Genomic DNA, 15,697 nt, shown 5'->3' on the forward strand with positions numbered 1-15,697 from the left:
AACTCTTTGAGCACCCTGGACAGAAGCTACCGATCACAATATAGATCAACCTGTAAAAAAAAAAACGTTCATACTTACCCAGAACTCCCTGCTTCTTCCTCCAGTCCTGCCTCCTGGGATGACGTTTCAGCTCATGTGACCGCTGCAGCCAATCACAGGTAGAAAGCGGTCACATGGACTGCATCGTCATCCAGGGAGGTCGGACTGGATGTCAAGAGAGGGACGCGTCACCAAGACAACGGCCGGGTAAGTATGAATTTCTTTTACTTTTTCTGCGGAAAGGGCTGCCCCTTCTCTCCATCCTGCACTGATAGAGAGAATGGGCTGCTGATTACTGCAGTGCAATTTTGCAGTGAAAACGTGCCTGTAAATACGAGTGGAATACTGGTGACACCGGACCCGTATTTCCGGGCACGGGTCCGTAAATACTGGTGCAATACGGTTCGAATACGTGGGACCAAGGACCCGTATTTACGGGAGGACAAAAATACGTTCGTGTGCATGAGGCCTAAGAGTGGGCATCTTGGTAAGATCCCTTCAAGAGCACAAAAGGCAATTCTGAAAGAGGTGAGAAAGAGCCCAAGGGCAACAGAAAAAGACCTACAGAGATTTCTTTAAACTACAAAAGCCTTTGTTCACTTGTCGATCATTAGGAAACCACGGAGGAAGTTATTGCTGTCAAAAACAATGTGGCCCATCTCATTTGCCGAGACCACCTGGATGTTCCACAATGCTTCTGGGAAAATGATCTATGGACAGATAAGACAAAAGTGGAACTTTGTAGCACCAATGCAGAACGCTATGTTTTATATCCTGTTCATTCCAGGCCTGTAAAGCACAGGAAAATAATTACGCATCTGTTTCTATGGAATATGTGTTCATTCTACTATAAACTACACATAGATCCTGTTCATTCCAGGTCTATCAAGCACAGGAATTTCCTAAGGCGTCTGTTTATATGGAATTTGTGTTTATTTCCTCATTAACTACAAAGAAAATCTGTTCATGCCATGTCTACCAAACATAAAAAATTTATTATGCCCTTTTTATATTTTCTTCCCATTAGTAATAATGTTCATTCTTTTTCTTCATTCTTTTTAGTATGTCCCACCTTTTAAGAGACTAAACACTATCAGCCTGAGACAGGCCAATGTCATTCAGCTTGCAGGAGTCTAGACGAAGTTACCACAGGGGACCAACAATCATCACTGAAGTCCACTAGAAATGATCCCATAAACACACTAGAACTGCAATATAAAATAACTTTGCAAAATACAGTTTTAAAAAAATATTTTGCCTTTTCTAGATCGTTATTACTGGCCTGTAACAGCACAACCTTGGTCCATCATATAAAATGTGCATGTCCTCCTGGTGATGCCCATTACTCTGGTCACGCATGTGCCATTGATGCAGTTTTGTGCCGGATCCAACGTGAGAGACAAACTGATCCGTAGTTTAGTGCATCGCCTTTCTAAAAATCGAACACTGGCAGCAGAGAGCAGCAATGGAGACGGGGTGGAAAGACCGTGCAATGCATGCTGGGTTTGTAGGATGAAGCGCCTGAGACGCAGTCACGTGTGATGCATCTTTGTCCAACACTTTTAACCCATGCGCTATTCTAAAATACACACCAAGTGGTATAATATAATTGACCGCTTAAATCGGTATTCCCATATCGGCAATGCAATCTAATTTGACAGCTAATGTAAAAATATACTTTTTTGCAAAGTGATTCATTTAAAAAAAATGTATAGTTTGCCAACTTCATCTTTTCTACCCAGGGTCCCCATTATTGTTTTCTATTTGTAGCTCCCTGTCTAGCCAGCTCTCTGAGGCTCGACTGAAGACTATAGTAAGACTGCAGGCATGCGCAGAAGTCCTGGAGCCGTTCTACAGAGCTGCACACGTCACATCGCTTCCAGCGCCGAGCTCTTATGGTGGCTTTCACAGTGCGGGAGCGCGCTCATACAAATAATGCAGAACAGCCCCGCTTTAGTGGCAAGGGGAGAGTACAGCCCACTTAAAGGGGTTTTCCCACCAGGGACATTTATGGCATATCCACAGGATATGTCAGATAGATAAGGATCCCACCTCTGGGACCCGCACCTCTCTGTAGAACGGGGCCTCCTAAACCCCGTTCTGCCGCTCTGTGCTGTGGCTGAAGCAGGTGAATTTCGACCATAAAGGAAACTGCGTTACTCGCTGAGCTACGCGGTTTCCGTAAGTCCCATAGAAGTGAATAGTAGTTACTGCCATTCACTACTATGGGACTTACAGAAAAGCATAATTCAGCGAGCTACACGGTTTTCACGGTAACTCACGACCATAAAGTCAGGAAGTGGTCGGGAGGCAGTGAGAGCAGAAGAAGGTAGAACAGGGTTTAGGGGGCCCCATTCTACAGATAGGTGGGACCCGCATCTATCTGACATATCCTGTGGATATGTCAAATGTCCCTGGTAGGAAAACCCATTTACGCTCCGGATCAAGGGTTCCTGGAGCCGAGAAGATCACACAGAAATGGTATAAATGATGGTATTCAAAATTACTTTGGCTGCATCAATAGGCTTCATTTACATGGATTGCAAAAAAACAAACAGACCTTAAAGGCACCAGATGGGAATAACCTTTAAAGGCTATATAAACTTTTGTAGCCCCTTTTGGTTTTTATTTAATGTATGTATGTGTTTTGCGTTCATATACATTTTTCCTAGTGACATTAAAAAATGTTCTTTCGTTTTTGCGCTACAGCTTCTATAAACATGAGCTGCATAGCACCGCTGTAGGGCACGTTCACACTGCTTATTTTAGAGCATAAAATGCTTGGATTATTAGTAAAATGTAAATCGTAAAAATGTATACAAACAAAAAAAAAGGGCTACAAAAGGTTTACACGAGCAGGAGTATTATCGGCCAGAATCACACACAGTTTTGTTTTTCTACCCAAATACAGAAGTGGATCCAAAAGAAAAGGAAGATAAAACTAAAAGACTGATGCATCTCCTTTTAGGCTATGTTCACACTGAGTTTTTTGCAGGCAGAAATTCTACCTCAAAATCCCGTTTGGAATTTTGAGCCAGATTTTGTTCTGCGTGCACGCCGATTTTCGCCCGTGGCCATAAGCGCCGCAGGCCAAAAACGCAGCGAAATAAGCTTCTTCTGCCTCTCATTGATGTCAATGGGAGGTCAGAAGTGTAAACGCCCGAAGATAGGGCATGTCGCGGGAAAAAAAATGCCTCCGCATCCCATTGAAATCAATGGGAGGCATTTTCGGCTGTTTTTTGGTGCGTCAAAAAACTCAGTGTGAACTGGCCCAAACCCCATTGAAATCAATAGGACGCAGAAATAAACACGCGCTCGCGGTTATTTCTGTCGAAGAGATAGTTAAAAAATGCCGCAAAACACAGCGTCAAAAACCGCAGCCGATTTATCCAGCCACAATGTTCTGCCTGCAAAAAAACCCTGTGTGAACATAGTGTTTGTGCGTCTCTGTGGTATCTCCTACACCACCATACGTAGAAACGTGAAATACAGCGCAGGTTATCGTACAACGAGGGGATCAGAAGTGATGACTTTGGCCAGCACTGCTCTATCAAGTTTAGATAGTTAAAAAGATGACCCTTGTCCAGGAACGAAGAATCACCCCACGTGTGGTCTCCGCATAGATTCGCATAAGGCGACACCACACCATGTCATGTGAACAGTTACCTGCAGCCGGGTCTATTGATAGTAGCGTCTACTGACGAGACAGTGCCTATCATGCACCGGGATTGAAGGTCAATACACAGCTTTGCAATATGAACCAGTGAAAAAAGAACGCGCGCAGTAATGACGTCATTACTCGTGGACCATGAGAGTCCTCCACACATTACCTGTATGAGTAACTCCTCGGAGGCGATTAGTTGTGTCTGAATTTACTATACTAGTTATAGGACGGCCATATCCATCTGCAAAGCAACGCTCCTAGTGATTTGCTATGTGTTGTAAGCTAAATAAAGCTTATTGACATTGGACGTCGAATTACGTGCTTCCGGTCGGTGGAACGCGGAAGTTTTGTTAGTGAAACTCGGGCTGCGATAGAAAGTGAACGGTGTGAAGATACCGTGTCCCTGTCATGTCAGCCCTGGCTGGTGTGGAGAACTCGGCTGGTGCCGTACTCAGGCGGGCGGTGGAGCTGGATGGCTGTGGGCGCTATCAGGAGAGTCTGGTCTGCTATCAGGAAGGCATAGAGCTGCTCCTGCAAGTTCTCAAGGGTCAGTAGGTGGGACTGTGCTGCGGCAATCACGTGATCACGATACACAGGGCAGAGCAGGGGGCTGGCTACCAAGTGCCATATCCGTTAGATTCTATATATAGGAATATAATAAAGTCTGTATTATAAAGTCATGACTGGCATCACACTTTTTTTTAGGTTTGATTTAAGTCCTGTATTTACCTCACTCATACAGGTGGATTTTATGAACAAGAACCTGTTCGTATAGATAGACGTGACATGGGATACTGTTGGATAGGGTGGGGTGCGTGACCATCAATTCCTCACCCTTTAGGGACTTCTGTGATTTTTGTCTCAAATGTAATGGTGACCGTGTAATACAAAGCTGCATAAAAATCTGCTGGAAGTGGAGCCACTAAACAGAGAGATGGGGTCCCACGTTCTATGTCGCCCATATCCTAGCACGGCCTTGTTGAGATGGGACAACCCCTTTAAGAGTGAATTTACTGATCACGTGTTTGTGGAATCCACACTGAAATTTCGCAACCAAGTACAGTACTGTGTGAGTGAGTGGGGATTTTTTTTTAGCCCTGATCAATAGGTGTAATTTTTATTCTGTGTAATAAATCCTCTAATATTGTTTTAAAGTTATTCTCAAATGATAAAACTTACATTTACTCATTAATTTTCTATCCTTAGTCTACACAATACTTCATGTTTGTCCTGCAAAGCTGCTCTTCCTACTGTAACTAGCAACAGGAAGTAGTAATCATGGGTCGCCATTTTGGAGCCTATGGAGAGCTGTTTTGGGTCACGTGGTCAAGCATACACAGACCCTCCTGTGCTCCCTATGGCACCTCTCCTTTCTCCAAGTCGGTGCGTTTTCTGATTATTACACCTATAGTCATGCTCTTGTGCTTTCTTGGATTAGTAGTCCACGCAGAAAAGCACTGAGGTAGGTACACCCGTATGAAAACCCACATGGACGAGTCTTTGTCCAGTGCTATACTGCTGGAATGTATTAGTGTAGGTAAAATGTATCACCTTGGAGTCCATGTTGGATACAGGAGTTGTTCGGTTTTGTTATGTTGGCGGGGAGGAATAGCAGGCTTAGTTTTTATTTAATCTCTCTTGGTAAGTGTCCCATTTTGTAATAATTGATTTGTAATCTGCCATTTTACAGGTACAAAAGATGAAACAAAGAAAACCCATTATCGACAGAAGCTGAGAAGCTACATGGACAGAGCTGAGCAAATTAAACATCATGTACTTAAAGAAAAGGAAGGTGAAGACTCAATATCTAACATACGGGGGGGGGGGGGGATTTGTCTTAACTGGTTCAAAAGAGAAGTGTAGTAGTTGCCGATGGCAACCAATAAGATTTCACTTTCATTTTCCAAAGGGCCTCTGAAAAATTAGAAGTGACCTGATTGGTTTCCATGGGCAACTACACCACTTTTTCTTTGCACTAATGTTGGTACATTTTCCCTACAGTGCCTATAAAAGTTATTCAACCCCCACCCCTTTGGAATTTTTACGGTTTGTATTTTGTCATCGTGCAATTTAAGGCTGAATTCACACAGGATGGAAATGCTGCGGATTTACGTGTGGATTTTGCTGCAGATTTTAGCGCTTCATTAAAAAGGGTGAATATCCAGAACAGAATGGAGAATGCTGCAGATTAGAAAATCCACAGCATGTTCTGATTTCTGTTCATAAAATGTTCATCAGCGTCTGGATAAAATTTGTTCATATCTTATTCACATGGCTGGGACTGTAATCTGCTGCGGATTATAGGCTGAAATGCAGACACCCGTGTTTTTGGTTAGCAATGGCAGTAAAGCCGACTCCTCATGCCTGCTGGTTCGCTGCTTCTATTGACAGAATGCAAATACTGTTCATGGCAACCTGCATTCCGCCGTGAATGAGTGATCAGTAAAACTGTCACAATATATTGACAGGCTTTATGAGTTCTCTGCTCCCTCCATTCACAGTTTACATGCTGTCTTGTTTTCTAATCCACATTACATTTGCTTGTGAAAGAGGCAAATTAAATTCTATATACTAGTGAATTAATTTCAAGTGGCTTCAAGATTGAGCTTTACTTTTCGAGTAAAACACAAAAAGAAACATTACAAGGGTTGTCTCCATATTCCGTATTCGGGCATACGGACTTCCTAAAAGTACCTCCCTATGAGGCAGAGCGGAGAGTCTGTAAGGCTTTATTCAGACGAACGGGAAAAACGTCCGTGCAATGCGCGTGATTTTCACGCGCGTTGCACGGACCTATATTAGTCTATGGGGCCGTGCAGACATGTCAGTGATTTTTACTCAGCGTGAGTCCGCTGAAAAAAAGTCACGACATGTCCGTTCTTTGGGCGTTTCTCGCGCATCACGCACCCATTGGAGTCAATGGGTGCGTGAAAACCACGCATGTCGCACGGAAGCACTTCCGTGGGACGCGCGTGATTCGCGCAACAGCTGTCAAACTCTGAATGTAAACAGAAAAGCACCACGTGCTTTTCTGTTTACAAACATCCAAATGGAGTGTCATAATGATGGCGGCTGCGCGAAAAGCACGCAGCCGTGCATCATATGATGCTGCCACATGGAGCTGTTAAGTGCCTTTTGCGTGCGCAAAAACGGCACACTCGTGTGAGTCCAGCCTAAGTATCGGCGTCTTCTGCTCTGGCAGATTTGGGCAGACCATATATCACTATAATTGCTTGCCTTAACTTATGTCAATAAAAGCTGTGGGCCTTATCCACGTGATTTGTGGGTCCCTTCTATTCTGTTTTTAATTTGTAGGTTTTGGGGTAGTGTCTCCAGTGTTCCTTCTAAAAGTGTTAAAACAATGTACTATGAGGAGCAAATAGCCCAATAAGGGTCACACAGAGTTTATTGGCGCTGATTTTGACGTAGAAACGGTGTCGGAATCAGCGCGAAAAAACTGCCGAAATCGCCCCCCATTGAATTCAATGTGACGCCGAGGCATTCTTTTTCCCAGGCTTCTTTTGGCAGCTCGCATGAAAAAGAGTGCCATGTTTTTTCGCTGCGTTTTTTGCCCACTGTCCTTGAATTCGCTTCAATGGCAGTGAAAAAAACGTACAGGCAGTTCAAAATCTGCCTCAAAATTCCTGAAGGAACTCTTCGTGAAAAGGGCCTAACCGCTCTACCTGTCTGCAGGGTTTAGAGTTTTTCCAGAGTGTTTAGCTTAGCGGTAACCGTGAGTGCCGCCCTGCTAACTTTTCTCTAAAATGTTTTACATTTGGGATTACTGTTTTGGTAATTTTAACGTATTTTTCTTTTGTAGAGGGGAAATATCACAAACAAATTAAGATAGTAGAAAATGCAACTGGTTATAGTTATGAAAATCTTTTCAAACCCTATGTGGATGAGATGCTCACAGAAGTTTGGGTGGAGGATCCTTACGTCCGACACATGCATCAAGTAAGTCAAGAATTACAGTTCAGGAATCGTGTGAGTTTGTGCCGTTCTTTTTTTAATTTTGTTATTGATTCAATGCAACAGAACATAAAAAAAATTGCATGCAATAACCACAGCTGCTGGCTTCAACTTGCGAGAATTGTGGACGGAGAAAAAGATATTCTTTAAAAAACAGAAATTATTTGCACCTGGATTAATGCTGAAGGACTCAAGGAAGGAACCCGTAGACACCTTTGTAAGATAAATACGGGTGGTTAGGACAGGGGTGGAGGTCATGACCAGGGGGATTAGCTTGTATAATCTTTAAAGGATGAAATATAGATTTGGGGAAGAGTGGGCTTCCTCTGGGGTATTTACTTCCAATAAATAGGAAATTTCAAAATTCTATCATGGAATCTGAGCGAGCTGGGGAATCGGTTAAAGGAAATTGCTACAATGGATACTATTTGTAAGGAAGAGCCATATGTTGTGTGTATGCAAGAGACGTTTCAACCCAGAATAGTGAGACTGAATCCAAGTAAACTAGATAGGGGAACAATTTTATCTTCATATTCAGGGGGTGTCGCTATTTTGATGAAGAACACGAACGTAGAGTTACATTCACTATAAATTGATAGAAATGGATGTTACATTTTTATATTTTAAAAATGACTGCTTTTCTGATATGTCTATTTTGCCAGAGGACCTTTCCTTAGATGTATTCATTTTGTGGTTCCTCTGTTGTTCCTTCTGGAAATGTATTAATCAATAGACAACTGGGCATTAGCATTCTCATTGTTAAAAGGGTGACCGTCTTACACTGTCCTGTCTTAGCCAATGTTGTCAGAGCGTGGAATGTATAGTAGGATATATACTGGTCTATGATTTGATTCAGAAGAAGTTTATTCCTGCTTTTCCCACCACGTGGAGTAATTGACAAATTATTTTTTGTTTTTTTCGAAAGGTTTGTACAAAAACTGTCAGTCTGTGTGGGCAGCGAAAGCAGGACTCGCAGGCTTTCTCTGGGGATCATGGCAGTATTTAAACAGCTTTCTACATGAAAATACTGAATTAAATCATAGAAAATTATATTCCCCAAGCTCTGCATGTCTCCTTCTGTACCCTCTGACACGGTAACCTGATAGAGGACGGTTAGTATAGAAAGTGCCACGATTATAAACTCTTTTTGCTTTTGCAATCTTGTAAAGATCAATTATATATTTTTGAATATTACCTCCCAGGTGGGGATGGAAGTCCTATTGTTTTTCTTTTTATTCTTAACTCAACTTTGTGTTGCTGATTATTTTGTTTGTATTTGTCCCTTTTACTTTGCAGTTATATAACTTTTTACGATTCTGTGAAATGCTTATCAAAGGTCCTTCCAGAGTGAAAATAATCAATTTGTTGACATCGAGAGATGAAGTGAGTTGGTTTTTTTTTGTTTTGTTTTTTACATTTATTCTGTTGTATTTTGATACGGACATGACTTTAAAATGCTATTTACTTACATAAACCATGACTACTATCTTTTTTTTATTTTTTTATTAAGCTGCATTTTGTTTTTTAAATCCTATTCACTGCATTGTAACATCTGGTCGCCGCAGTAATTTACTACAATTGAAATAAACAAATTGACACATGTGAACGTACCCTTATAGCTGGCAATCGCCTTGGTATGGAAATGTGTTCTTTTTAATATGCGTGATTCATGACTGAATTTTATTCATACATTTTATGCAAATACTCACTAGTTTCTGCTATGCAAATATAAGCTATATAGTAGATCTGATAATGTTGGTTATCGTTTGTTAATTTTTTTTTTTTTAATGAACTAGGAGAATGGCAAGAATCAACAAATGAGTAGCTTGCAAGAGATCAAGAATTCACTGCAGGATTTTGGTGTAACACTAGAGGTCACCTTTTCCTCGTCCATTCATGATCGGGAAATCCGGTAGGAAAGCTATACAAATAGACATAATTACTGTACATACACCAAACGTATGACCCAAACGCAGTGTGAGCTTTACATAGTCATTGTGGTTTTGTTTATTGTATTTTGATGCCTTTTATTGAAAATAATTTTATTTCTAATTTGTGTTTTTTATTAATGTCAGATTTAATAATGGCTGGATGATTAAGATCGGAAGAGGTCTTGATTATTTCAAGAAGCCTCAGGTGAGTTCACATTCCACTTCCATTACAAGTATTTTTTGTGCTGTTTGTAGAAAATAAAAAGACCAATCTATGAAGAACTACTTTTCCTTTCCAGAATCTCGCCATTGGGACTCCTGATATTCGTTAGACATTTAACACCCATGTACACAAATGTATGAGTCGGCATCATGCAGATTGCCAAATGTATCAATCTCTTAGGTTGGCCATACACTTGAGATAGCTGTCGGCCGAACGCTTGTTCAGCCGTCGGCTATTCCTCCCGGCTCTCCCATACACATGCGTGCTTGGCCGAGCTGAGTGTGTATGTTTTTAACAGGGTGAAGTGAGAAAACCGCTGCCAGACTCTTCTGGCAGCATCTTATCTATTTGCAAACAAACTGACCCATCTCTCCCCTGACGTCTGCCGCTAGGGGATTGTTTGGAAGTCACCATATACATTAGATAGTCGGCCGTTGCCGCTGAAATGGTGGGTTCGGCCAACATACATCTAATGTGTAAGGCTAGCCTTAATATGGCAATAAAGGGGTCATTTTTCCCTTGATCTGACCAGTGTTTTTGTATTTTCTTTCTATATGCACACTGACTGCTGAAGGGAAATACCGCTATTTCCAATGATGAGAATGATATTCCATGTGACAAATCCTTGCCACTGTTGGAGATGTCATTCTTGTGTCTATCTAACGGCTCGTATGACTGATTAAACACTAAAGATGTTCTAGTATCCTTACAGAACCAGTGGCTTTTATAACACACACCGAATAATTGTTGAAAATCATCTTCCCTGGTCTAACATTAATTACTGTTCTGTTTATGGCCACCTTAAGTATTCTTGATTAATATGCTGTGTTTTACATTTGTTGTAGTTTTTTTTCCAAAGAGTTTGGAGTTTGGCTCGATCTTCCATACCCTTACTTACTTGTGGTCTCCTAATAAGACACATGACAACTTCATCACCTGCACAACGTGCCATGACCATTCTGTACAATAAATTCTCCCTCTAATAGACCATATGTTATCCATCAGAGGGAGTATTTCAACATACAGAGAATTAGGCAGATGATAGAGCATTAGGTTTTGTGATCTAGGGGAGTAGGCCAGGAGATCAATAGACGTGTTTATCATGGGACCCCAGGTAACTCAAATCTAAGAGGTTTGAGATCAACCTTAACATAGGCAGTAGCTGAATTTGCAGATTTAATTTGGAGTTTCACTTCGACACTACACAGTTTTCAACCTTTACAGCAGGGCTTTGTAATTGACAAATCTTACTGACTTCCCTATACCCCTTCCCATCCTGTGTACCACAGTACAACTATGGCAAGGTGCGAGCACAGGGTGTGAAATATCTCTGATCCTGGCTGTTCAACTCCTTATTTGTCATCAATAATGATCACGGTACATTAGGCGTTTAAAAGAAGGAAGGGACTGCCTCTGTCAGCTCATTTGCAATACCATCATAGGGTGCTGATGGGCTATCATGGTAATCAGGGGCTTAACAAAGGCCCACAGGTCTGCCACAGGTATATACCTATTAGGCTATGCAAGAGGCATGGCCTAATAGAATGCCTCTATGTTTTTCACTGGAACGGAGTACACCCCTTTTTTCAATTCAAATTTATTTTATTTTGTAAAAATAATAAACCGTAAAAATAAAATAAACACAAATATGACATAAATGCAATCATAACTACCAGTAGAAAAATTTTAATAAGTTCCTCCCATAATAATGTAACGAAAGAAATTAAAGGGGTTTTCCACCTTCTGACCACTGATTACCTATCCACCGGATAGGTAATCCGTACATGATCTGTGGGGGGAACCCGGACCCCGCACAGATCAGCTGGTCCGGTGCCTACGTGCATCGGACGTACATGCCGGAATCAGTTTGCTCCGGCCACGGAATAGCGGCCAAGCTGCAGTACTGCAACTCTGCTATGTCACTATGTAATGTCTGATATTGTTTGTTTCATGTTCACTCTAAATTGTAAAGTGCTGCGTAATATGTTGGCGCTATATAAATAAAGATTATTATTATTATTATTATTATTCCTATTCAAGTGAATGGGAGCAGAACTGCAGTTCTGCAGCACGGCAGCTGTGCTATGTACGGAGCAAACTGATTCCGGGCTCCGTACATAGCATTATGTGCCATGATATTCGGTGCCCGCAGACCAACGGAGCGGCTTATCGGTGCTGCACCGATGACCTACCGATGACCTATCCTAGGGATAGGTCATCAGTTGTCAGAAGGTGGGCAACCCCTTTTAATTGGATCTATGTACCCCAAAATGCAAATGAAAACGTTATAAAAATCTTTAATATTATTTACCTATTAATGTTTCTTAACCCTTTAATGACCAGGCCCTTTTGCACGTTAATGACCAAGGATTATTTTTTTATTTTTACTGTTGCGTTTTATGAGTCGTAACTTTTTTTTTTTTCTTTTTACATATTTCGTCGACATAGCCGTATAAGGGTTTTTGTTTTTTTTTGCGGGACGAGTTGTATTTTTCAGTTGCACCATTTTTGGGTGCATATAATATATTGATTAACTTTTATTAACTTTATCTTCGGAAAGAATTGAAAATAAGCAGCTATTCCAGCATTGATTTTGCATTATAAATTTACGCCGTTCACTATGCGGTATAAATAACATGTTACCCTTATTCTATGGGTCGACGCGATTACGGGGATACCAAATGTGTAAATGTTTTACATGTTTTCCTACGTTAGCAAAATAAAAACCCTTTTTTTTTTAAAAAAAAAAAAAAAATTGCTTGTTTTTGCATTGCCGCATTCCAAGAGCCATAGCTTTTTTTTATTTTTCTGTCTAGCCATATGGGGGCTTCTTTTTTGCGCGACAAAGTGTAGATTTCATTGGTAGTATTTTGGGGTACATAAGACTTATTATTAATTAACTTTTATTTTATTTTTTATGGGGCGATGGGAGAAAAAAATAATTTTGCCATTGTTTTTTGCATTGTTTTTGGACGCCGTTCACCCTGTGGTTTAATTGGTGTGTAAAGCTGACAGGCAATCTATTAGGCCATGCCTCTGGCAGTTGTTGAATGCAGACCTGGGGAACTTTGTTAGGCCCCCCGGCTGCCATGGAAACCTATTGGCGCCTCACAATATCGTTGCGGGGCTGCCGATGGGATGGCAGAGGGAGCTCCCTCCCTCTGTCAAACACATTATATGCCGCTGTCGCTATTACAGTGGCATCTGATGGGTAAAACTGCCGGAATCGAAGAGCACTTCGATTCCGGCAGTTGGGGCAGGAGCCAGTTTGTGTAGAACAGCCGTGCTCCTGCTGCTGATCTCGTGGGTACAGTGGAAGTACGCACCAGATCAGAGCGACGGCTGTATCCATTGCTTTGCAGGAACTAGCACCTGCTTGTGACGGATATATCCATCGCTCGTCGTTAAGGGGTTAAAGGACCTGTCACTAGGTCATATAAGTTGAACTTGTTATCTGATCTGAAAAGCGCTATCTCCCTGATTCCAGCTCTTTTTTTTTTTTTTTTTTTTTTTTTTTTTCTTCTAGGCCCTGACCCCATTCCAGGTTTATGACTCCCGGTTGTGTTGGTGCCCTATATGCTAACTTGCTGTAGTTGGTCATCGGGACGTAACTACCCCCGATTTTCTGAGGTTTAGGGAGCTTCCATGCCTTTGACCGTGACCAATCAGAATGAGGCAGCTTCAGAGCGGCCAGGCACAGTGTGATCTCGCGAGTTATGGTTGTTCTGGTGTGATCACGCTGTGCCTGGATGCTCTGAAGCTGGCTCGCGCTGATGTGGTCTGAAGCAGGAAAGCTGATTCTACATAGAAAATTCATATATTTCACGCTTCCTTGGCTAACTACAGCAAATGGAAAAAAACAGTGCTGCAATCAGGAGCACAGCACTATTTAGATCAGATAACCAGTTCAACTTATATGACCTAGTGACAGGTCCTCCTTAATTCTGTTGAATAAAAATTAAGTATTTTCTAGAATACCATTGCCTGCAGAAGAATTGATACACACACACACACACACACACACACACACACACACACACACACACACACACACACACACACACACACACACGGGCACATTTATGAAAACCATTTTTTGAAGTATACAGTAGAATTGGAAATTACACAATTATGTGCGCCATATTTACAAAGAAAAAAAAATTATATTTACCTTGGAAGGATTAAATTAATATACATGCACCAATTTTGTGAATTGGCTGCTCGTCATGTACAAATTGCACCATTTTTCCCAACATTTGTTTGTTAGGGCATCTGTTGTGTATGATAGAGATGATAAATAAAATTCACAACTTCTTCTATCTGTTTTTTTACAATTCATTGCTATTGCATTTTGTTTTCTCTTTTCTAGGGCCGTTTTTCCATAGGCTACTGTGACTATGACCTGCGGCCCTGCTATGAGACATCAGTTGATGTTTTCCACAACAACCACACTCGGAAAACTTGACTAAAGTCTGTACGGTGGAGCGATCCGAAAGGGTTTTAAGCAAGTCAATATGGGAAAAATAGGTCTGCTATGTCTTGTTGTTGTGAGCTGAAATCTGCTCCTGCCATTATTGCAGGTGTATGGATCCTGGCGACATAAAGAATCAAGATAGGATAACGGATGTCTTCTCTATTGTGCACACTTTCTGCTGATTCTCTGCATCTACCCTGTTAGGGAAACAAAGCATTACATAGTAGAATTCATTTGTGCTTGATGTGTTTGCATATGATGATTTGCCACAGTATTAAAGCATGCAAACACAATCGCTATTCTGCCCTATGTATTTTACTGCTTTATTTATGTATGTGATATTTTTTGTATATTTGTAAGTAAAGGCAACATAGTTTAGCTTTTGTAGTAATAAATAATGAGAAAGGGTCAATATAATCTATAAGACCATAATAATCTAACTGAGCTTTTCAAAGTTGTGTATTGTAATGAAGTCTGGTTTCTAACGTTGAGCTACGGTTTGTTGGAACGTTCACACGTTATTGCCATATTTGGCATTATTGCTACTTTTCCGCTGGTTGTTTTTGCTTTTGTAATCATTCTGATGATTTGAGGTTATACTTTTTCTGTTCAGTACATCATACCTGGAATTATGTTGTTTTTTTGACACTACAGAGTAATTATTTTGTCACCGGACACCAAGGACTGAGTTAATGTTTCTAAGGGTATGTTCACACGCTGAGTGAAAAACATCTGAAAATACGGAGCTGTTTTGAAGGGAAAACCACTCCTGATTTTCAGACGTTTTTTAAGCCACTCGCGATTTTCACTGCGTTTTTCGCAGCGTTTTTTACGGACGTTTTTGGAGCTGTTTTCAATAGTCTATGAAAAACCGCTACAAAAACGTCCCAAGAAGTGACCTGCACTTATTTTTCGCGGCCATTTTTTTACGCGCCCGTTTTTTCAAAGTGGCCGCATAATTGGTTCTGCTTCCGATTCTTCAAGCGTTTACGGCCCGAAAAACGGACGAAAATAAGCTGTGTGAACATACTCTTTTATGAAATGTTATTGTTATTTGTCCTGAGCTTTGTAGTTGCTTTTACAATATTTGCATGGTAAAGCTTTTCCAAAAAATGATTATTATACTGTGCCTCCTTTCTATCTGTTCTCATATTGAGAATTGTATTTTAACTCTGTATTTTATATGTATTGGTCACTTTTTTAATATAAAAAAATATAAATATATCTATATATTGATCTGTGTTGCCTCTTTTTTTTTTTTTAAATGAAACCTGGACAACTAGTACACATTTTACTTGTGTTGCTGTCTATGAGTGTACAACCAGCATTAAATAGTTGCTCTGCAACTTCATTGCAGTTCTCCTTTGATATCTATGGGAACTCTAACATATTGG

The 15,697-nt window shown here is 40.9% G+C and overlaps 2 protein-coding genes across 4 annotated transcripts in view; one reads left to right on the forward strand and one right to left on the reverse strand.

Annotated features, from left to right (window-relative positions):
• MRPL30 (mitochondrial ribosomal protein L30) overlaps window positions 1-4,248 on the reverse strand; it is a 17,035-nt gene extending 12,787 nt beyond the window's left edge. The window contains exon 1 of one of the 2 annotated variants that reach the window (XM_075852628.1): window positions 3,870-4,248. The gene's annotated coding sequence lies outside the window, so the exon portion shown is untranslated. Of the gene's footprint in view, window positions 1-3,705; window positions 3,823-3,869 lie in introns of those variants that run through there. The other variant, XM_075852626.1, reaches the window with a different exon arrangement.
• On the forward strand, window positions 3,916-15,494 carry MITD1 (microtubule interacting and trafficking domain containing 1). 2 transcript variants are annotated; one of them, XM_075852624.1, is made up of 7 exons: window positions 3,916-4,250; window positions 5,394-5,495; window positions 7,524-7,660; window positions 8,972-9,058; window positions 9,472-9,587; window positions 9,751-9,811; window positions 14,199-15,494. In XM_075852624.1, exons 1-7 carry the CDS (start codon window positions 4,112-4,114, stop codon window positions 14,292-14,294), a joined length of 738 nt encoding a protein of 245 aa, XP_075708739.1. In that variant the 5' UTR covers window positions 3,916-4,111; the 3' UTR covers window positions 14,295-15,494. The 2 variants fall into 2 exon arrangements, with proteins under 2 accessions (XP_075708739.1, XP_075708740.1); XM_075852625.1 differs by lacking the exon at window positions 3,916-4,250 and adding an exon at window positions 4,325-4,772.
• The last annotated feature ends 203 nt before the right edge of the window (window positions 15,495-15,697 follow it).

The sequence above is a fragment of the Rhinoderma darwinii genome, chromosome 2 (genome assembly GCF_050947455.1).
Source record: "Rhinoderma darwinii isolate aRhiDar2 chromosome 2, aRhiDar2.hap1, whole genome shotgun sequence".
Lineage (NCBI taxonomy): Eukaryota > Metazoa > Chordata > Amphibia > Anura > Rhinodermatidae > Rhinoderma > Rhinoderma darwinii.

What these genes read in the sequence shown, in the direction of transcription:
- MITD1 (XM_075852624.1), top strand. Translation starts at nt 4,112, where the DNA reads ATGTCAGCCCTGGCTGGTGTGGAGAACTCGGCTGGTGCCGTACTCAGG. An exon ending in TGTTGACATCGAGAGATGAA is followed by an intron (nt 9,059 to 9,471) that starts GTGAGTTGGTTT and finishes TTAATGAACTAG; the next exon opens with GAGAATGGCAAGAATCAACA. An exon ending in ATTCATGATCGGGAAATCCG is followed by an intron (nt 9,588 to 9,750) that starts GTAGGAAAGCTA and finishes TATTAATGTCAG; the next exon opens with ATTTAATAATGGCTGGATGA.